The sequence below is a fragment of the Argiope bruennichi genome, chromosome 2 (assembly GCF_947563725.1).
Source record: "Argiope bruennichi chromosome 2, qqArgBrue1.1, whole genome shotgun sequence".
NCBI lineage: Eukaryota > Metazoa > Arthropoda > Arachnida > Araneae > Araneidae > Argiope > Argiope bruennichi.
The window spans coordinates 36,982,892-37,007,127 of record NC_079152.1 but is presented as its reverse complement, the minus strand read 5'-3'; the positions used below and the strand labels follow the sequence as shown (position 1 = coordinate 37,007,127).

Below are 24,236 nucleotides of genomic sequence, written 5' to 3'. Positions count from 1 at the left end.
AGTGATTGATTTAGTTCATTGGAGTGCAACTCTTTTTATTTAAAATATTAGTGTCTCAGGAATATTTGGTTAAATATGGTTCACAGAGCAGAGGATATATATAAAAATTTAAAATTCGTAATTCATCAGCATTAATTAACTCAATTTATGTAAAATATAATTATTTATTTTATTTAGATCATTTTTTAACAGATGTATTTCTATTACTAAAGGTTTACAAATTTGCTGTTGGACTCCGATTAGAACAGATCAACATATTAAACCATACTTCCTTAAATAAATCTGTTTAACTGAATTAGTAAAAGATCATAGAAAACGATTCCTTGCATTTACTTTTCAAAAAATATCATGTTTCATATTTATTTCATTTCGTACAGACACGTGGTGAAAATTAAATTTTTATATGTTTAATTTGGAACGATAGTTAACCTATTTTTTAATTTGAGCTTTTGTCAATATAATGAAATAAATTCTTGAAAAATATGATTAAATTATTTCATAAAAATTCATTAAAAATAGAAATTTAATTTGTTGAGAAGATTAAAAAGAAAAAGATTATTTTTTGAACTTCAATGTGATGTAAAAATCAATTTTGTGCTGTAATATTTTCGGAATTTATGGCGGAAAATCGCCAACATTTCGCAAAGTTTTTAATTAATTAAAATTTTAATAAAAATTCAAAAAAAGCGCTTCAACGTGCACATTTTAGGCCTCCAAAGTATACACGTGCCAAATTTGGTAGTTGTAGGTGGAACAGTCTGGCCTGTAGAGCGCCAACACACACACACACACACACACGCACGCACGCACACACACACACACATTGAGCTTTATTATAAGTACAAGTAATAACAAAAATTAAAAGAATAATTTGCTTTATCTTTTGGTGAGTGTAATAATGTATTAACATGTACTGTTAGACGATATTATTTACTGTATTATTATATGCATTGTTTGTTACGTTGTAAAATGTAGAATTTACTGTATTGTGATAATAGAGTAAACAATGCATTTTTAAAAAGAGATAATGGATTTAGCTATATCATTATTAAACTCGGCATTTTCAAGTTCAATCAGCTTGAGTGAGGTGTTGTATTCTATTTTGAGCGCTTCTAAATACTAATTTTTCTTGGAGGAAAAAACTTCCGTTGTTAAAAATGGATATACTGGAATTCGCCTCTTTATGCACTTTCCTTTGGACTTATTTTCGAGTCTTTTGGTTAAATGACTGGCTTTCGTGCATCTTTTTCTTACCATTTATTCTGATGATTAAAAACGCTATTATGGAGGAATTAAATAGAAATCAGGTTGGGTGCCAAGCATCAATGGATTGTGAACAACGTATTGAGAAAGCAGACGCAGCCACTTCTGTTGATGAAACTATAACTCAGCTTAACGAGCAAGCAACTGAATATGATTCTACTATCGACGAGGCTGCTAACCTGCTGCTACCAGAGCCGCCTGTCACTCCAGTTGCCATCAACCCTTTTACGAACCCGTTTTATGACTATATTACATTCGTAGACCCTCTGGCTGATCTTCAATCTGTTGAACCAAATGGGATTTCTGCATGTGCAGAGTGGGTTCTTAAGCATCAGGCATTTTTCAACTAAAAGCAACTATAAAAATACTAATGATATTTCTGCAATAGCAACTAATTAAGGAATCTAATATCATTTCAAATCCGTTGCCTATTCTGTTATAAAGACAATAGACATTTTTCAGCATTACTGTTGACAGCTTCAACCAAAAGATCATTGAACTATGAAAAGCGCAAAGAAAGAAAAAAGGTCAAGTGAATCTATCACCATTTGAAGTCCTCTATAGCTACAGACTGCAAACATTCTTCAATATTAACTGAATGCAACAACAAAAATGTCTCCGAATTATATGCAATAGCAACTTATCTATCTTATGGTTATTTGAAAGTTCCCAGCTTTTCCATAATCACCACTTTTACTTTGCAAGCCAATTCCTCCAGATTTAGAAATAGAAGAAATGGAAAGAAGATCGCTCAGACATCGAAAGAAATGAAGTCATGAATATGAAATTTGTGTATAGTGTATATAGATTTTTTTTGTATATATTTTGTGTTGTTTGTATTTATATGTTTTCACACTGCGGACTTCTTTTATTTCTTTGTAAATATTTGTGATTATTTTTTCCCGATGATGGATTTTTCTGTTCCCGGACTTGACTTAAATGACCGCATGCGGTTACCCGATTTGTGACTTATGCATTTCTGTAAGGAATGAAATAAACTTGAAAGAACTTTGAAGATATTGCCGAAGAATCAAATCTCTGAAATGCAGCGACTGCATCAAACATCTTTATTCGAACATCTTTGCAGGATTACATCTCTTTTCGGACTCTATCAATAGGCGCATTCAATAGCATTTAATGTTAATATCATTTTAATTCATCAACCCTCAAAATAAAATAGATTCAACACCAAAATTGTCTCTCTTAATGTCTTTATTTTCTTTTTGTAATTTATAGTTAAATAAGTAACGATTTAACAATACAATTATTATCTTTCTACAAGTAATGAACAAGCAAGGCGTTGATAAAACAGAATTTTTTCCCATTAACATGCAACATGCTCGTACAGCTTAAATATTATTTTTATTTTGTACGAAATAAATTGTTGAAAAATATAATTAAATTATTTTTTAAAAATTCATTAAAAATAGAAATTTAATTTGTTGATTAAAACATTAGTATCATTGAAAAGATAATTTTTTGAACTTCAATATAACGTAAAAACCAATTTGGGGTTACAATTTTTTCAAAAGTTACGACCGAAAAAAGTCGAAATTTCGCTTAATTTTTAATTAATTAAAATTCTAATTAAAAATTCAAAAAAATCGCTCCAAGGTGCACTTTTTCGACCTCGAAAGTATACATGTGGCAAATATGGTAGCTGCAGATCCGACGGTTTGGTCTGTATAGCGCCAACACACACATACACATTCAGCTTTATTATAAGTATAGATATAGAAGATGTTTTAAACAAACAACTATCGGTATTTTTTTGTCAATTATTTTATGCAAAAATAAATTTTAATTAAAGGATTACTAATAATCCCAGCAATTTGTTTTTTCCAGGAAAAACAATACATGACAACAACAGTAATTTAAGTTGCTGATTTGGCTGTCCATGGACCTCCAATTCTGTATCAGGATTAATTTCCATAGAGGGAATAGAAATTAATCAGTCGAATTTTTTTTGCAATTAAATAAAAAGTCCTTAAAATTTGAGTTGGAAAGTTTTAATTAAAAAAGGAGCGACAAAATAAAATGTTAATAATTAGGCCAGGAGTTAATTTTAAAAAAGTGCATATTCCGAGAAATAATTTTCATTTTTCCTAATACCAAAATTTTCGGAATTCCTTATTAATACACAGCAAAGAATAACTGAACACTTTAGATCAATATCTGTATTATTCTTTGAAAATTTCTACTATGCTTAGAAAAAATACAAGGTTATCTAAAAATGCTCAAAAGTACAAGGGGTGTTCAAATGAAACGACACTGTGGGTATAAATGAAGACTTTGTTCAAAGTATACACCATAAGCCTGAGCACAACGATCCCATTGATTAACGAGCAGAAGGATTCCTTGTTCCCAGAATTTCTGTGGCCGTGACGAGACCCAGTCTTTCACAGCATCCTTGAGTTCGCCGTCCGAGTTGAAGCGCTTCCCTTTCAGATGTTTTATCGGAACCATTAACTCCGATGTGTACTGTGAGACACTCCGAAGACTACGCAGGTTCATGAAGAAGGAAAAACCGGGGCTACTCACAGAGGGTGTGGTTCTGCTTCATGATAACGCACGTCCACACGTCTCCAGGGTCACACATGTGGAACTGGTCAAGTTTAAGTGGGAGCAGCTCGACCATCCACCCTAAAGCCCGGACATGTCTCCCTGCGATTTTCTTTTGTTTGGTCCTCTGAAAGTTAGAAGAAGAAGTTATTAATTAGATGCACAAGCCAATGGGAGTGGTCGCCCCAAAGTTTTCTCGCCTATTGTCAAATAAAAGTGTTATCATCCTATCTCTACCCCGCATAAAATTGTTGACGTTGTACAAGGACATCAAAGCCGCTAATGTTCAGATTTTTATTTTCAGAGTCCTGTATATGGCAGTTGAGAGACCCTATGAATATTACTTACATATTAATAACTGCGCGCCATTGGCAAATAATGATTTCGAAAGAGCCTATAAACTTGTGATCTTAGGAATTTTTTCTTTTTTGGAAGTAAAAATTGCTGACACGCGGTCAATACACAATTACTAAAAAACCAGTTTGGATTTCAAGCCAGTATATGTGAAACCGAAATTTGATACGGAACAACAAATGTAGTTACACTATTAAATATCAAATTTAATTTGCTTAAATCATTACATTTACGAATTATTGCGCAAGTTTAAAGCGACCGACTTTTATCCCTTTGAGAGATTCGATACAAAATTCGATAAGAATATACTTTAGATGCTAAAACTGCGAAACAGATAGCTTGTGACATGGAAATACCTCGAAAGTTAGTAATGGAGACTATTCTTTTTTTGTACATTTCATTCACGTCTTTGTCCTTTATATACATTGTAAGAGGTGGTTATATACACAGTTTGACCAATCAATTAAATCTAGATAATAGGCTGCTTCGAAATTGAGTTTAAGAAACCTAAAAAAATGCAAACATCCCGAGTTTTTCGTCTTCTTATCTCAAGAACGGAGAATGCGCTTAACTGTTAATTTCCGGATGTGCTTCCTGGAATCATGTAGCTTTGTTAATAATAGATGTTCGGAATGAGAAAAATATGAATTGTGTGAGTAAATAATATGCTCAACATTGTCTGTAAGCTGGCTGCAAGGGAAATCATTTTCCAGACAAGCTAGGCATCATATTTTCAATTCGATTTCCTTTTTATCTCAAACCACACTGGAGCATAAACTAACAGTGCATACTTCACGAGTATTATAAGATTCTGTGTTGTAATACTAATACATAACCGCAGCTAATGGTTTGCGTGGCCAGCCATCTTGCATGACTGAGTTTATCTGGACTATTAACAGTCACGCGAGAAGAATAATTACCATCTTTTATGGCAAGGAAAATGCAATGTAAATACTGTTGGCTAGTACTTAGCTCTTTAATGTCTTTCAGATCCAAAGCTTGAAGAGTACAATCAATTTGATCAATTTTAACTAATGGATTTTTTTTCACAGTGCTATAGAAGCAATCCAATAAATCCAGAATATGCATATGGCTCCTTTGTGCAACCGTCTATTTCCAGAATGAGATATCTTAGGGACAATTCATTCATTTTAATGGTCTTCCAATATGTGTCTCAAGCGAACTTACTACTCCGCCTTTCCCTCCCATATTTGTATTTGTTACAGCATATCATGTAAACTCATGCTATGCATTTTTGTAAACTGCATAATACCTTGGACTATTTCTTTTACACTTTCATTAGCAGTTAATGATATATGACTTATATGCTTGCCACCTGGTTCCTCTATTAAGGTTACATGAACTTCTGATATTCATTCTTGATGGTCAGATATTTGTTCAACGATTTTATCTTTACGCCACTCAAAATACAAACTCTTAATTGGAGCCACTTCAGCTACCTCTAATTCATTTTCTCTTAGTTCTATCCTTTTTTTTTTTTCTCTACCTCCTTTCTAACTTTGCTTTTATCAACTATATAATTGTGTTGCTCAGATGAATCTAAATCGAAATTAGCGATAATTACTGTACTAATTTGTCCACTGCTCTACTTGAGGCAAATCTGCAAGCAATGCTATATAGAAATTTGACTATATAGCAATGGCGTCAATTGTGTATCATTTCGTTTGCGTTTTCTTGCATCTGGAGGGAAACAAAAAGAAATGTTGTATAATATAGGGTTTATCTGCGTACAAATTTATTTTTAAATCAGGAGGAAATAAACATGGAGTAAATTTGATTGAATTTAGTGTAGGTTCTAACTAACACGTTGCGAAATATTTCTATTATACAGAGTACTAATTTCGAAATTACTTTCCAAATTATATTTATTTCCAGAATTTTTTTTCTTTCTTTTTTCAATTTTTCAGTATCAGAGAATTGCAACAAATATTAGGCCAAAATGATTAATTCGGTGACATTTCTGCTGATACTAAAACTAATTCCGAAATTAATTAGTAATATTTTTGGAAACAAATATATATATATATATATATATATATATATATATATATATATATATATATATATATATATATATATATATATATATATAAGTTCTTTTAATGCCAAAGAGGCATGGCTAATTATTAAATGAAATTAATGAGATTTTTAGAGGGTTTCAACAGAACCATCGTACAACTCTTCCACTTCACCAAAATTGATTTTAAAGAACTTCGGTCCCTCTTTATCACATATATCCATTTCTAAAGGTCCAGAAAAAAACTTTGACAGAGCTCTCAATTTCAACACTTGGACCGATTTTGCTAATTTCTGACATCCACTTGACAGTTCCTCCGTTTTGATGAGTAACTAACAATCAGAATACCCTAATATTATTTTGCAAGTATAATTTAAAATAATGCTTATATTTATTTTTGCTTTTATTATTGCAATTATACTTTTACCTATTTTTGTTGTGATAAGATGTAATTTATCGAAATTGATTGGCATGATTAAATTGGTCTTATTAATACGAACCATCTTCAGCTACAAGATTGATAGTATTATTATACTCAATGTCGACAATATTTGACTAAATAAATCTCATTAATGCGAGAAAAAAGTACTATTTTAAAGAGTGATTGCTTAATAATGATAGAGAATTCTGTGCTTGCAAAATTCCAAATAGGGGTCGAGAACTCTGTCCAAATTTTATTTTGCAATATCTCTCAACCACGGAGGAGGAGGGATCAGGCAATCCTTAATGATTTATCTAAAGGTTCATGAGCTTTCATGAGAAATTAAAAATGATGAACTTGATACATTAAATATTTTATTTACTATTTGTGACTCAATTTAGTTTGTTAAACCAGTAACTTGAATTATAGTATCTGAAAGATTAAATTCGAATATTCTTTGTTTTTATTTTGTAAGTGTATTCTAACATTTACTTTGAGTTCAATATTTATTAATGAAAAAAATTTATTTGATTTGATACCAAAGAAGGTTCAAAAATGGGGTTATCTTTATGTCTTTATGGCATTGTGCAGCAACATACCTTAAAACATTGAAAATGTTGAATGATACCTTAAAAAGTATTTTTTGATATTATTATACTAATAAGATCTGTTGTGGCTAAGAAAATCTGCCTTATAATAGTGATTAAGCTTCCGAATAAAGCTTTTTTAATAGTGATTAACTGAATAAAGCTTCTCAAAAAAAACGAAATAATCTATTTTACAGAAAATACTATATAATATATGATAAAAGTAAAAAATCATTTCCATGGTAAAAATTCATAACTTTTCTTATACATTATATCATAAGTTTAAAAAATTCCATAGAAACTTTAAAAAAAATGGAAACCACTGTCATGGGAAAATAATTAATGTACTGCATTGTGATAAGATAAAAGAACTATTTTAAATTCTAAAATATATTATTGTCGTTTTATTTAAAATTTTTAGGAACTGTATGGAACTAAAATGTGAACAGATTGCATATTCTTAAAAACAATAAAATTTAAGAAAGAAGAATTATAATTAATATTCCATATAAGCAACAATAGATTTTCAAAGTAAAAATTATCAAAAAAAAAGAGAGAGAGAGAGAGAGAGAGAGTTACATTAATTGAATGAATTATAAATTACTACAAATATCTAACATAGCATATAAAACTTATGCATAGACGCAGGCTTGCTGTTACCACATTGTTACATCACCAGATGGTCAGATTAATAGTTCAACAATATTGAGAAGAGATCCTCAGACATTTTGGTTTTTGAAATGCGGGAATTAAAGGTCCTTTTTTCCTTTTATAGACATAGTTTCCATCGTCTAACGAGCAAAATCATATCACGCTATTCTAGTTGATGACTCCTTATTAATTTATAAGTTCCTTAAAATAGATGGGATAGTACGTCCTCCCTCCCCTCTCACCGTCAGCCTAATCGATTGTATTTGGTGGCATTTTTAGGAAAATAATTGCTAGTCATTTATCACCTAAAAAAACAGTTCAACAATTGGAAAATGCTTCTTTATAGAAGTAGACGAGAGTACCCGATCCCTTCTTTATAGCACATTAATGCTGCACACATGTGCAGCTCAAAGTAATTGTTGTGCTGCACAATAATGTTGAACATGTGTACAGCATTACTTTTTAAAGAAACTATAACATTATTAAATCATATTTTCATTGGAAAAATTGATTTTTTAATGTACTTATATGATTCCTACGTAAAAAGTTTTTGTTGCTGTTGTTCGTTTAAACAAATTAAGTGAATGAAATTCAAGTATCTTTTGTTTTATGCATTATTTTATTTCCAGCATATCTTCCCTTCATGTCCGATCAAACCAAAATCAAAATATATCCTATCGGTTTTAAATAATAAGCTCTCTGTTTTTAATCATTAAAAATAATCGACCGTTCTTATGAGCAATATAGATATTTTATGATGAAAAATTTTTTAATTAAATAATTTCTTTTTACAGAACCAGAATTAGAAGAGGTCAGGATACATTGAAATTTTCTAAGTGGAGAATCTTATCATAAATCATTAGAATTCATGTCGCAACCAAACTATAAAATGATGGAATAGATTTGATATGTAAGTGTGAATATCAAATAAAATATTTCCCAGCATTCATCTCTGAATTTAAATAATTATATACGGGTATTTTTAACTTCCTAAGATTAGCAAGCGTTATTGATTAAACGATAGTAAACGCACGTTTTTTTTCCTCTTACGCACTTATTCTTTTCAACGTCATTTTGAAAGTGTTGAATACAAATGAAAAATTTTTTAATCACATCCAATAAAAACACAAAGGGAATTTTTTTGATTAAGATTCAGAATATAAGATTTAATATTAAAAAGAAGCACCGAAGTTTTCAGCAAAACTTCTTAAGTCACATTTTTCATTTCATAGGATGAATCATCTAATAACTGTAGGCTATGAACTTCAAAAACAGGGTAGAAAAATCACTGAAAAATTTAGAAAAATTACCATTGGTAGAATAAAAATATGGAGCTTCAAATAACAGTGCTCCAATAGTTATTACAGCTAATTATTTTATAAGCAATTATTAATTTAAACAGTATCAGTTTGCATTTAATTCGATCGATCATATAAAGAGCATATAAAAGAAGCAGGCTGATTATTTTATTTCAGAAGAAAAACGGGGATTTTGCTTAATGATTTTATAAATTATCTTTTTAATTCTTGAAAATTAGTATTTTTAACAACAATAGCAAAAGAGAATGTTATTAGCTGAAAGTGATTCTTCCAGTTTTTTGTTACAGTTGTCCTCAGCGTCCGAAACAGTCGATGGAGCGTTACGAGAAACTATCAAAAATAGGAGAGGGATCTTATGGCGTGGTGTTCAAATGCCGCAGCAGAGAAAACGGTCAAGTGGTGGCCATTAAAAAGTATGTCGAAACAGAGGACGATCCTTTGATAAAGAAGATTGCACTCAGGGAAATTCGTATGCTGAAGGTAAGCACAAGATGTAGTCGATTTGTATGCTTATGGTTATCAGATATGGCCGGTTATGTATGCAGGGTGATTCAAAATAACAGGTCAATAAGGTGAGGGGAAATCAGGCTTATGCAAATAATTAATTTTTACTTTGGATCGTAAGCGCAACCTGTATGGCTAAAGAAATTTTTGTGCCAGTTGAAATAGGGAAAAGTATAGAGCATCAGATGAAAAACGTCGTGCTAAGGCGGATATTTGTTTAAAAGTTATCCTAAGAACACTTCCTATAAGAATATCCTACACCATCTCCTGAATAGGCGTGTCGGTTGCAGTTATAAGCCGAGTAAATTATCTCCCATAATGTTGCTTATCCCTACATTGATCCTAAAATGTTGTATGTCATATTGCCTTGTTGTTTATAGGCGGCAGGTGTCAATTAAGCATAAAGTCTACATAATCTTTTGAAAATATGAATTCGACCGTAGAAAAACTCAAGCAAAGAAGTGAATCTGCGCGATGACTTATTATTTCTCAGTCAATTCAAGCAATAGTACTGAGTGTTTACATCTCCATTTTATATTCTTGTCCTCCATAAAGAATATTGAATATTTATTCTGAATCAGAATCTATTAATAATTGGCAGTCTCAAAATAGCCCATGCATATTAAAGATATATTTCCATTTATATTTATCTTCACTTAAAAAAGTGATATCATTGATTAGTTAGCATCTTTATAGCATTAGTTACATCGACAAATTAAACGTCTGAAAACCTAAACACTAAACTCTGCAAAATAAAGAATTACTGTTTTTCATGAATGTAATAAATAATTCAGCGATTAATTTATCGAGAAAAAAATTCTTATAATAATAGCTCTTAAAAGGCAGAATACATAAACAAAGTATAAGATTTTATAGTCATTTCTTCTTTTCTTCATTACATTTTTAGTCAACAAAATCAATTTCTTACCTTTTTTTTAATTTTTAAATTAAAACACAGATCAGTCATTTATTATTTCAAGTAAAAATAATATTGTGTGAAAAATTTTTTAACTTAAGTATTTTCTCAGTAAAAAGGCATAGAAAAAAATATTGATGCACATTTATCATTTTGCAAGAGACAGAATTGTGAAAGCAGGCGCATGAAATTCCGAATTTTTCAAGGCTATCTATTATATTCCATTTTCTATTTTTATAATGCCGCAGTCGAGACTGTTTTCCTCTTTAGCCGTTTGAATGTATTTTCAAAGAGAGAGAGAGAGAGAAAGAGAAGGAACAAAAAAAAAAAAAAGCTCGAAAACGGTGTTAAACTTTTTAGTTTCCAGAGATATAACATATAATTCTATTGATAAATAAGCATATAATTCTAGTTACAAATTGTCAAATGAGTCTAATGATCAATTGATTGCCATCATTTAAGATTGAGTTGGAGAGCGATAGCGACATTTAACACTCAAACTGTCAACTGAATGTTCAGCATGCACTTTTGCTACTTTTTACTCAACTGAACGATTATTATAACTACAATTTTATTTCTCTTGTTTTCAGTAGCCGTACTCTATAATTTCATGGACTGAGAACTGTTTTCTTTTTGTTTCCAATGCCTTCTTTTTTATCAAATTCTTTGCTTCTTTTCCTTACTACTGTTGGTTGACAAAGCAATTAATTCGACTGAAAAAGGGATAGAAAACCATAGAATAATTGCAATTGCTCATTACATTTCTAGTTTGACTCACTGCCTTTAATTTCCTGTTTATTCGTTCATTTATTCAATTTAGTTATGAAATATTATCATTCTTATATTGTTGCTGTGATGCGTCATATGATGAATGTTCAAAAACACTTGTAAATAATATTAAAAAAATGTTAATGTAAATCCGTATTCTTCGGAATTTCGTTATGTAGGACTGTTTCGAAAGTAGCTTGATGTCGTAAAAGTTAAAATCAATTTTAAAATTTGAGATTAATAATGAACCTGTCGTTGTTTCTAATGGCACTTGTCACAGACAAGCCCGCTTTAAGCCGAGCTAGCGTTTCTTGTTTTTCAGTAGCGCCATCTAGGGCCAAGAGTACGACTTAGCTACTCACATGTCACAACCCTTTTTACGAGTCGGACTTCATTCATACATTTCATTGACAGATCGTAATTTAGACCTAAATCAGAGAACAATCACCTTCTGATATAATACCCCCAGTGGTATTACTATCGACATAAAGGACTTTGTGGCCACGATAGATTTATACATGCGCCAACCACCACACACAAGGAGAGTCTTCGGCTGGCTGGGTTCGAACTCACAACTCAAGGGATGCGAATACAAAGCCCTGCCAATCAGGTTATTCTACTATAACATGATTCATAAATCTTAGCTGCAAGGTCACAATATTAATATCCTAAAGCTCATTTATTATTCCATTATTATCTACTGTCTTATCTTGAGGGTTACGAATTTTGAAAATTTTTAATCCATACCGTATTGCAGAACTTCTTTTTCTGTGTCAAACTATTTTAGTCACGATCAAATCATAACAATACTCTTTCTTAAATGCTCTCGTTATCAGCCAAAATCTTTTTTATTCTAAATCTTTTTAAGCAAGATAAATCTAAACAAGGATAATAAGATCATGACATTGCATTTACTTTGTTTTATTTTGTTGTTAAAACGTTTAAAAAAATCTAGTTTTGCTTATTTTGATTTTTTTAAGTTAATGAGTTTAGTCAAATAAAATATTTTACTTCATTTTACAGCAATTAAAACACCCAAATCTCGTCAATCTCATCGAAGTTTTCAGAAGAAAACGTAAACTCCATCTAGTATTTGAATATTGTGAACATACTGTTCTAGACATTCTAGAAAAACATCCAAAAGGGTAAGTCGGAGTGATAAATTTCATTCATTTAAAAATTAAATATCATTATGTTTCAAAGTTATAAAAATATTTGATATCCTTTTAGTGTTCCTCAGCAACTGACTAAGAGAATTTTGTGGCAAACACTACAAGCGATTAATTTTTGTCATCAACACAATGTAAGTGCATAATAAGTTTCTTTATTTTATCTCATTGCTATAATTAGCTTTTCAATCATTTTGCAAAAAAAAAAAAAAAAAAAAAATTGGGGTGAAAGACGCAGTAACATCTTGTGAAATATATTTTAAGCAGATTCAAATCTTTTTTAAATAATTCCCACAAGTTATCAAAGTATTCAACAATATTTTTTTAATCTTTACGGTATGATGAATTTTATGGATCGCTGACAAGGGACGCTCTGATATACATCAGTAGAATTTATGTATCTAGAATAATATCAAACTCTCAGCATTCATCCGGGGCAACAGGACACAAATTTCTGTTGCCGTTATGCTTAATTAAAATAAATTTATTCATTCTTTATTTATTTAATTAAAAATATATTAATTATATGCGAGTAGAAAAAAAATTTGAATTTTTAGACAATTATCGAAAATCGGTCATGCTCTAAGCGTTGTTATATTTTGTAAATGTTTTTTTCTTTACAAAAAAAAAAAGTCGTACAAATTTTAGTATGAATCGCGTTTGGAAGAATCTGACCTAGCTTCTTTTCAAATATAAAATAAAAAAATTTGAAAAGGTATTTTTTTTATAAAAAAAATACTTTTATCCACTTCTCCTTTTTCTTTTCTTTATAATCCCAAAATTACAGGTGAGCTGATATAGTCAAGTTTCGTAAATGATTTATTTTTGTTTCAGAATTTAAAATTAAATTTAAAACATCATAGAGATTTTTTGAAAGAAATGCTGTTCTTTTTCGAGGAGAAATTTTAATTTGCCAAATATTATAAATTTCAGGTTAGTATCCGTTGAGTTGAAGTAAGAATTCATTAGCGTTTTTTTGCTGTTGGTTTCCCCAAATTTAAAAATGCATACAAAAATAAAACCAATAATGTGAAATACAATTCATTGTTCGTTAAAAAATAATGTTACTTTGGTTCTTTAAAATTCCATTGTGTGTGTGTGTGTGTGTGTGTGTGTGTGTGTGTGTGTGTGTGTGTGTGTGTGTGTGTGTATTTTCAAATCAATAAAATGGAATGTTAAGTACGCAAAACTGGGCGTTTTCTACATCATTTGGTTTTTTTCATTTAATCAGGGCATTGAAATTAAAGTACAGGCTTATGAGATTTGTGCTGTATAAATGTGGAAGGAGCAATGCCCCGAAATGTTGCCCACCATTGATTTTAATTCTTCAAAAAAAAAATGGTGGAAAGGTGGATGAAAAACAGTTTTTAAAAACTAGATTTGGAGCAATATTAAAAATTTGCAATTAATTTCAAAAGTGTTAAAAAATTATTACTCAATCCAATATATAAGATTGATTTGTGGAAAATATTTAATTATTTCCTTTATCGTTTTTTTTAAGTGCATTCATCGAGACGTGAAACCAGAAAACATTCTACTCACCAAAGAAGGAATAGTAAAACTGTGCGACTTTGGATTCGCAAGAAATCTCAGTAAGTTTACTTTGGAATAATGTTCATTTGAAACCCAATTACTGATGCATTAACCGCTATAATTCTAAATTCTTAAGTATCTTTTGTTAAAACAGTCTTGGTTTCAATGAAACAGTCTTATTACAGAAGCATGTAATATGGATAATAATGTAACAATCAAAAAGAAATCATTTGATATCAAATACATCTTTTCGGAATTCAAGCATTATAGTAATTATTTTTGATATAGTATATTTCTTTAAAATGTCAGCCAAATGAATTATAATCATTTTTTAAAACAAACTTTTTTTTCAAAATTGTGAGTAATAGTCCAAATTCATAGTATCCATTGTATATCAATTCATTCTTTTTTGAATTAATGGCACTTATAAGATTCAAATTGCACCATGTGCTATCTTTTACTTTAGAAAAAAATGAGGTGGAAATGATAATATGAGTTTTTTTAATTAAAATAACTTCAAATACTCAAATTTTGATGGAGAAATACACATATTTAAATATGTGATAAAGTGCACTTATGTAACTCAAAACTCAAATTCAATACAAGAAGCAGTTGTCACTTTTTATAGCATGGGGAAATAAAGGATTCAACTTTCTAGAAATTTCCCTGAATCTCGATAACCTAAGTTTTCCTCCAGAAATGCATTTTTCATTCAAGCATGTGGCGCTAAATCCATTCGCCAGATCACCAAATAAAATATAGTAAAGTGAAAGGCGCTACAGCAGTTCTATTTTTCAAAATTAATCATAATTTTTAACAAGTATTTTGAATACGTAATGAATTTTAAATTAACCCTATTATTGAAGATTATGACAGAAAAGAAATACTGGCATCAAAAATACTTTTTTATGATTCAGATATTTATAGGTATGATTCACTTTCATCCTTGAGAAAAATATACTGAGTTCAAAAGATAATTCAATATAGAAATACCTTCTCTAATTATAATTAAATAACGAAAAGAGAACTAACATTTTTATGATTAAGAAAAATTTTGTATAAATAAGTATCATCATCAACATCAATAACTCTCAACCTATGAATGAATTAAAAGGGAAAAAAATCATTCATAAAATTAAAATTAGTCTTCCAATATTCAGTATAGGTACTTTTCAGCAATCATCAATTTGTGATGGTAGTATTTCATGACTTATTAGCACAAAAACGTAGACAGTGCTAAGACGAGTTAAAGATAGCCTGACTGCTTATTTATTTATGTATTTTTATTTCTACCTTAATGTTTCTTTTACTTTTTGTGCTTCATCTAGGTCCTGGCGAAAACTATACAGATTATGTAGCGACCCGCTGGTACAGAGCACCTGAACTGTTGGTCGGGGATACACATTACGGGCCCGAAGTGGATGTGTGGGCCATAGGTTGCGTTGCCGCAGAACTCATTCGGGGAGAAGCGCTGTGGCCTGGGAAGTCCGATGTCGATCAACTCTACTTGATTAGAAGAACGTTAGGTCAGTGCCTGAATTCTATCTCAGATCATCTTGCCAAAATATTTTGGCATTGTGCAGTTCTGCAATTATAATCAATACTTTCGTATATGAAGTAAAAGAAAATATTGAATCACCAAAATAAACGCAATCTCGATATTTTGACGAATTACACGTTTTAGATATTTTTTTAATCTCAAATAAGTATTTCCGAAATTATATTATTCTGCTTAGTTTTCTTTTGCTATGAACACGAAAAATCAAAAAGCGGATCGAATTAAACAAATAAAATTTTTATATTTAAATTGCAGATTTTTTTTTTTTTTTTTTTTTTTCAAATTTTGGATGGAATCTGTTTCCGAGAAGTTTCATGTGTATATGTATATAACTAAAAAATGTAACCCGCTCGTTAGATAAAATTTAGAATACCGTTTTATCCTTAAAATTGCAAACCTACTTTAAATTTTATATCAAAAACATCAATAGAGTCTTGAAGCTTGACTGCGTCATTACTTGCTATGTTTTTCATTGTAGGAACACAATGAAAAACATAGCAAGCCAGATAGATGAAATTTGATGTACTGTCACCGATATTGCAGGTCTTAATGAAATTCTTACTCGTTTTTCCTCATGATGTATTATGAAGCTAAGAATAAAATGCACCATATTTCGTAAATAAAGAGAAGGGAAGAGTACTTCTGCTGTTAATTCCTGACAGCCTCATAAGAATTTTAAAAAAAATCTAGCTTATAAAATAATTACTATTACAAATTTACATATTCAAACTGTGTTCATTTACAGATCGGATTCTTTTTCTTTTCTCTTCTTCTTTTATTATTATAAAAAAAAAAAAATCTTTCTTTAGGACAGTTAACATTCGAATTGCTTCAATTAAAATTAGATTTTTATAAAAGTTTCGTTGCGAAAATGAACAACTAATCATTTTATGTATGTTTTTAAAATATTTTTTCTGAGGAAATGTCGATGCATGATTTGTAATTGTTGCAGCTAATTGAATAATTAAGGCCAATTACGATATCAATCATTCCAACATTTCTAACTAGCAGTTAACAAATTTTTTCAGTAGAAAAGGATGTTTACGAAACTTTCATTTTAATATTAAAGTTCCGAGTTACTAATAAAACATACAGAATTCTATTGAATTTCGCGATGGTATTTCGATCTTATCAAAAAATGTTGAGATATCTGCTCAAGTATATAAAGTATTATATCGATCATCTTGAGAAAATAATCCCGTCAAGAATTTCTCATAAATTCCAGAAAATAAGGATCCAGATATTGATAATAAGATCAAGATAGGCCTAAAAAGGGATTTTGCCTCTAAGGAAATTCCATTAAAAATCTACGATCTATGAAATATTGAAATATTTATTTGAAGTCGCTATGTTCATTGATTATCAATAACAAGTCTTTCTTTATATTTGAAAATTAACACCTTTTTCAAATATTATACAGCAAATATAAGAACAACAATATTATATGTAATGTAAAAAAATACATGCTTAAAAGTAAGAAGTTAATAATTATTTAAATATTACATTATACTAATTGATATAAGGTTAAAGCCGAATTTATTATGATAAATCTCAAAACATTGTTCAAAGAAGAGTCTATTATAAAGTTTTAGATAAATCTGATATTTGTTTCTTTTGTTTCAATAATATTTTTAATTATAAGACAAATAACAAAATAGTAATTGCGGTACTGCTTTCAGGAGCTTGGAATATATATGAAATGAAGTATTATCTCATTAAGCAGGAAGTGGAACTAAATTCCCAGGATTTATAATAATCCTACATTTACTTATATATATACTAGCAGTACCCCCACAGCTTTGCCCAAGGCATAGCATCCAAGAGGAAAAATTAGCTTTAAACTTAATGGTGGGTTTACACTCGGCCAGTTATAAAATGGCCAGTAGGTCCCGACGGGACAACATGCCGCTGTACTGCAATTTTTTCCCTCTTACTGTACATGCGTTTGCAGAATTTGGCGGTTTTTTTTTTTTTTTTTTTTTTTTTTTTTTTTTTTTTTTTTGGCTTGAAAAAAGTAATCACTAATTATAGATTAATTCCGACATTTTTTGCTCTTTGTTCTTTCTGGTGCGAGGGTTTTTTTTTTCATTTTATTTTTATCCATCTTTTTTTCTATAGTTTTCCAAATGGAGCTACGTTGACCTTTTTTTTCATTTTACCATGTTTCTTTTTGTAATTATCCATCATTTTAACAACCATTTTAATACGATACGCAGTGAAAAAGATAAATTCAGGGGCGCCAAAACTGCAATTTATAGCCAAGTATGGAATGCTTGAATCTATCTTATAAAATTGTGGCAAACATTTTTAGCCGATACCCGATATGACATGGGCATGTTGCGCAGCATCAAACAGACATAAAAAATATATTTAGAAATCATCAAAATATTTACAAAACAATTTTTATAGCACACATTCAGAAAATTTAGACTATTAAGAAAGTAAAAATAAGGGTACTTTGAAATTATCCCGTAGACTTGTCAACGCTCGCGAAACTGCGCCAATCCTTTCCCTACTTTTGGCGAAAATGGTCGATGGGATAATCCCAAAGTACCAAATTATGTTCATAGACAAAATAATTCACTAAAAATATACAATAGAAAAGCCCTTTTAAAATTTAAAAATATACAAATAAGTCATTGTACCCACTGTTCCACACTTGTTTATCAACTCTGTATAATCTGACATGAAAATAAAATTCAGCTCGCTTCATAATATTTCTTTGTAAACTATATTGGCTGTTTTCCCTCCGAGTGTGAAGGCAAAAAGATTTTGTTTGGATGTAACTCTAGAAAGTGCCACACAAAGTTGTCCAAGCTAAACTTTGATATGTAGTCATTTGGCGCCTTGTGAGTGTGACAATTTTTTGGTGGCGCTTTGTTTGAACCACCATTTTTTTACTACTGTTTGTTTACTGTATTTCGATCTTTCTTGTTCATTTCCCTTCATTTTTTCCTGCTAGACATACTCCTTCTGATTACTTTCATTATTTTCGATTAAACTTTTCTTGTGTGTATTCCATTTTACTTCATTTATTGATTTTTTTTTCTATATTTCCATTAATATGCTGCAGCGTTCATCGGAACTTTATGATTGGAACGCTATTTCAGCCATTCGTACCAATTTGACCATTTCGCTAGAATTTAGCGGTAAACTATTTTTTTTTTTTGGTGAAAATGATTGTATATAAAGTTTTTTATTTGGAGATTGCTTTTAACTGGCTCTGGTGCAGGAGAATCAGTTTTTATATCAAAGATTTCTCTCATTCCAACAGATTTACCGTTTTCCTTTAACCGTATCCAGTTCCCAGTTAGGCTGTGTTTCGCCATGAAAATAAATAAAACCCAAGGACAAACGTTTCACACTGCTGGAATTGACTTAAGCGAAGAATGCTTTTCTCATGGACAACGGAACAACTTTGATATACAATCCTTTTCGCCAAAAAAAGAAAAAATAGTTTATCGCCTAATTCTAGCGCCAAATTCAAATGTGGCGCGAACGGCAGCAATGGCGTTTCCAAACGTAAGGTTTCGATGAACCAAAAAAAAAAAAAAATGTTGGTTTCCAAAAGCAATGGTGGCAATGTAACACCAAATAATTCACCACCGAAAAATTGCCAGCCTCGCAAGGCGCCAAACGAATGTTGAAGGTCAGAGTTTTGAATTGCTGTTTAAAATCAGACGTAAACAAAGAAATGCATCGCATATGCCTACCACAGCTCTTGCTATTTGCGCATGTGCAATTTCAGGTTTTCGCACATGCGCGGATATATGATTTGCGCATGCGCGAATCGTAGTAGGAAAATGATTAAAATCGCAACTATAAAACTTTTTATTTTATTTTGATATGACTTCAATATACTAAAACCTTCCCCAATAAATGCCCTACAAAATAATACAAATGTCTCCAATATCAGTTAAGTATTTCTAAAGTTTTTTGACTTCAAACATACAGTCCTGAGGTCGCCAAATAAATCCAGAGGCCATGTTATCTTTCTTCCTGTATTGTTTAGCCTTCTTAAAAGTTTTTAAAATAACTGCCCAGGGCTTATATTCCTTTTCGCTCTCATATCACTGTATCATTTAAGATTAACAAATTTTGCTCCCCCTGTTTTGCGGAACGATGGTTGAAACGTAACTGTATGCTTTCTATCAATAATTTCTGTATATATGTGCTTCTGTTTTCCTACTTAAGTAAAGATCGATATGTTCTTTCCTGTAACCATTTAAAACTGGCTTATTTTATTTTCAATTTTAAACATACCGCTACGGATCAAAACAACCATTTTCTACCAGCAGTTTAAATAAAACAACGAAATGTTGATGCGAATAGCGCGAAATATCAACCTAAATGCGTCATTCTAATTCATTTGATTCATGGAATGGACAAGGCGGAAGTTCATCAAAACAAAATACATCACCGACAGACACAATTTCAGTTTTACTGTGAATAAGCTCGGTATCTATTAAGCAGCAACAACATTTACCCACGAGAATAACATTACAATTTGTGCAAGTTGCGTGATTTATGTTAATAAAATGGCCAACACGCAAAACGAAACCGAGCATTCACCCACCACCGAAGAAGCGGGTCAGGGGGAAAAAAAAAAAAAAGCACCGAAAATCGATGGTTTTTTTTTTGTAACTCGCCAGATCAATGAACTTTCTAGAATAGAAAAAGATTAAATTTACTGCGTTCTTAACATGTCTGTTTCTTCTTACTGCATATCTTAATGATCTACAGGAATAGAACAACGGAAGAGACACTTATGCGACAAAAAGGCAAGGTTGTTGACTCCAAAAATTAATGCAAGATATTTCTGTTTAAAAATAGGGTTGTAAAGATCATAGTCTATAGTTATCTTAATATTTTAACTATTAGCTGGCATTGTACCAAATTAAGGGCGTGTCTAGATTACTTTCTACCCGAAGAAGAAAATAAATGAACTTCCCTCCATATTATATCATAAAATGTTGAGATTTCTTTGGAGTTATATATAAAAACTATTAAAAAACAAACACAATTTAATCTGTATGATAGGTATAAGTAATTCATTTTGAAATATTTATGTATGGAAGAAAATTAATGTTAGATTTATTGAAAATTATTATATGTACTTAATATTTTCTATGCATGATAAAAATCTTTGGAAGCATGATTCTTGTATTTCTTAACAGAGCAAAGGAAAAGTGCATGACAGGTGAGGGGGGGGGGGGGTATTTTAAAAATGTTCATAAAAAAAACTTTTATTCCTTATTTACTGAATAAAAGGATCCATAAAAGTAGTGTCAGTTAGAGTAATTGAAAACGAATTTGAAAAAATTTTAACTTCTTTCGATTTAAAATAGTTTTCTTAAAAGGAAAATAAATCTATATTTTATGTGAGTAGATAATCATGATCTGCTTGTTCAATAAACAATGCCGTTTATTCTAAATAGTTTAATTAATTAATCACTTTTAGTTACAGTAATCCTAGAACCCCGTTCCCAATTACCCCAGAAAATATGGGTTATTGAAAACACGTGTTGGTTATATTAATGAACTGATTTGAAAATGCTGTAATGATAAGAAACTACTACTTATTACTTCAGAATTTATTTTACTGCTCGTTCCCAAATGCTCCAAAATATTGTTAGATTCTTTTACTGTTTTTTAATTTAAAAAAATAAATTAGATTTCATAGGATATCATGAATAAGTTTTCATAATTTATAATCTTTCTATCTCCAGATTTGTCGGAAAGAATCGAAAATGAATCTTTATAAAAACAGAAATGGTAGAGCATTATGAAACCCTAGAATGCAATATATAAGACTTATTAATGTATTTTAAAATGAATAAGAATACTAGTTCAATTTAGAAGCAGAAAATAATGCTCTTATTTCAAGTAGAGAGTTCAATTAATTCAATCTCCAATTCAATTAATTGTTTTATGACATCTATGCTGCTTGAAGAAAAAAATTCGGTGATTAAATCTAGTACAACACCTTTTATCTATCTACTGCAATTATAAACTATCAGTAATCAAAATCAAAATAATTTTGACTTTGTCAAATTGATATTCTTCAGAATAATCGTATTCATCTGCCCAATATCAATGTTGAACAAATTATAATCATTCGTTCTGGTGACTTCCACATAATCCACCAAAAAATATATGTTTGTTAAAAAAAAATACCATGGATGATTTGAAATGTTTCTTTTTCTATCACCACAATATCCGTTTCTTATTTTGAAAAAAAGGTAAAGTCCTCATTTTCAAATTCCCCTTTTAGCATCGTTTTTTTTTTTTTTTTTTTACCCTTTCTTCCTTGAGGTCAATTTCGCTTATTTGGCTCAAACCTTGTACATTTCATTAGTTTTATGGAAGATACGAGTGAATATCAACACGATCTAATTTTTATTAATATAATTGTTTTCTTTAAATATTACTAGTAATTATTAATAATAATAATAAATATGACTAATAATACTAGTAATGCAAGTAACTAATGTTGTTTATGCACAGAAGTATAAAAACTATATGAAAGTAATTACTAAACATATGCTGCAGCAATTAAATATTTCTTATTTCTCTATGATTTTCGTGCCTTTATTAGATAATTTATGCAGTCATTGAAACTTGGTGCTGAACCTTTGTTACTTTCCCATGAACTACATATGGAGAGATGATTACTTAATGCCCAAAACGTATAAATATGTAAGCTTTAACGAAATATGTGATTTCGTAACTATTTTTTTTAGTTATATCAAAATAATATTAAGAACAAACACATACAAAAAATATTTTTAATAAATTGTAATTTTTATATTTCCTGAATTCAGGTTTCAGGATTTGATCTTTTCTGCTGTATATGTGTTCCAGATTAATATTACATGTAAACCGTAAAAAATAGGGGGGGGGGATAAATTAACAAATTTTATTTATTTTTATAAAAATATATTTCGGTATGGCATCTTTTTGGCAAAACATTGCCAAGAAGATGCCAAGGCTTAAACCAATCAGAGCACGTCGGTATCCTTTGCCATAGACTTAGTCTGTACAATTTGCGAACTCGCTATCAAATCATTATTAATAATCGGCTTTGACGACACGTGAAAAATATTATTTGTATATAACATAATAGATTTTTTAAAATATCAGTTGTTTATTTGACTTAAAATGATGAAGGATTATTGGCGAGATAGGACACTACCGTATTTCTAAACCCAATATTATTTCCTATCATATTATAAATTATTCAAAATGCATAAAATATAAAGTTTTTATTTTATTAAAAGTTTTTTCTATATACGTCGAGATAAAAATTGTTAATTATTAAGGGTAGTTGAGAATCCTAACCTGCTTCTTAAGAGAAAATCGAAAATTAAGTTTGACATTAAACATTATATCCTACAGATCCAAGAACTGTATAACTTAGCAACTCATCTTGCAAATAACCGATGCATAAAATCACTGATGACACTTAGAAAAGTTTTGGTTTCACTGTTTTATGTACCGTTACAATTAAAGTAAATAAAAGTTATATAATTTCACTGAAAAGAAGAAGAAAAAAGTTTATCATCTTCCTCTTAAAGAAGGCACGTTTCTCAAATTCGCTGAAGCTTCATTGTTGCATACTGTATTTACTTTCCCAATTTCACGTTGTTGTCTGTTATCCTTATTAATACTATTTTTTTATTTTAGTTAGTTTTTTAATTATTTTCAACACGCTTTATTAACTTGCCTTCTTGTCTATCTGTTAGTTTGTCTGTTCGGTATAAATTTTGTAGTTAATTTTAAACTAACTTCCAGAGAGCTAGAAATTTAAAATTTTAAACACAGCTCAGACTTGAATGGCAATGCAATATTAACTCGCTTTCTTGCCTGTTTGTTCCATACAGAGTTTGCAATCGATTATAAGCTAATATAATAATATACAACTTCCCAATGAGTTAGAGATTTGAAACTTTAAACATAACTGAGATGAATAACAATGCAATATTAAATGGCTTTCTTCCGTACTGGGTGCAAATATTGTCACCTTGCATAGCTTATCGGGAAGTTAATTTAAAACGATTGCGAAATTTCATAGACACAAAAACTAAAAATAGAAAATAATTATTTAAATTTTTTAAAAAACGAATAAAAATATATGAAATAATTTTTTCTAGTTCCATAAAGATTAATAATTCCATAAGATTATCCTGAAAATTTTTTTATTTAAATAATAAATTATTAATTTTTATTATTTAATTTATTATTAATTTTTATAAACATTTATTTTGGTCATCTTGTGTTATTTTCAAAATACTAATAGCATTATGCTTATTTTTTAGGCGAGCTAACTCCAAGACATTTACAGATCTTTAAGAAAAATGATTTCTTTAGCGGAGTATCTATTCCTGAAGTTGATACAAGGGTAAGAATAGCATCTGTTTTACATTGAAACTCATTTAAAATTTGGAGTAATTTCTTCTCTTCACAACAGATAAAATACTGAAAATTATATATAGAAAAAAAACATATTATTAAATTTATCAAATGAATAAATTAAAATTAATAAATACGTTTAAACAAACTCAGCATATAAAAATTTTTAGTAAAGTTTTTA

At 29.9% G+C, this 24,236-nt stretch overlaps 1 protein-coding gene across 3 annotated transcripts in view; it reads left to right on the top strand.

Annotated features, from left to right (window-relative positions):
- The window catches only part of LOC129960814 (cyclin-dependent kinase-like 4), a 47,803-nt gene that overhangs the window by 16,908 nt on the left and 6,659 nt on the right, over positions 1-24,236 (top strand). Inside the window, exons 2-8 of one of the 3 annotated variants that reach the window (XM_056074484.1) lie at positions 8,671-8,786; positions 9,483-9,675; positions 12,407-12,528; positions 12,614-12,686; positions 14,054-14,144; positions 15,414-15,611; positions 23,962-24,044. In XM_056074484.1, coding sequence (XP_055930459.1) covers positions 9,508-9,675; positions 12,407-12,528; positions 12,614-12,686; positions 14,054-14,144; positions 15,414-15,611; positions 23,962-24,044 — 735 coding nt within the window. In that variant the 5' untranslated portion in view covers positions 8,671-8,786; positions 9,483-9,507. Of the gene's footprint in view, positions 1-8,670; positions 8,787-9,469; positions 9,676-12,406; positions 12,529-12,613; positions 12,687-14,053; positions 14,145-15,413; positions 15,612-23,961; positions 24,045-24,236 lie in introns of all 3 variants that reach the window. The other 2 variants (XM_056074477.1, XM_056074489.1) reach the window with 2 other exon arrangements.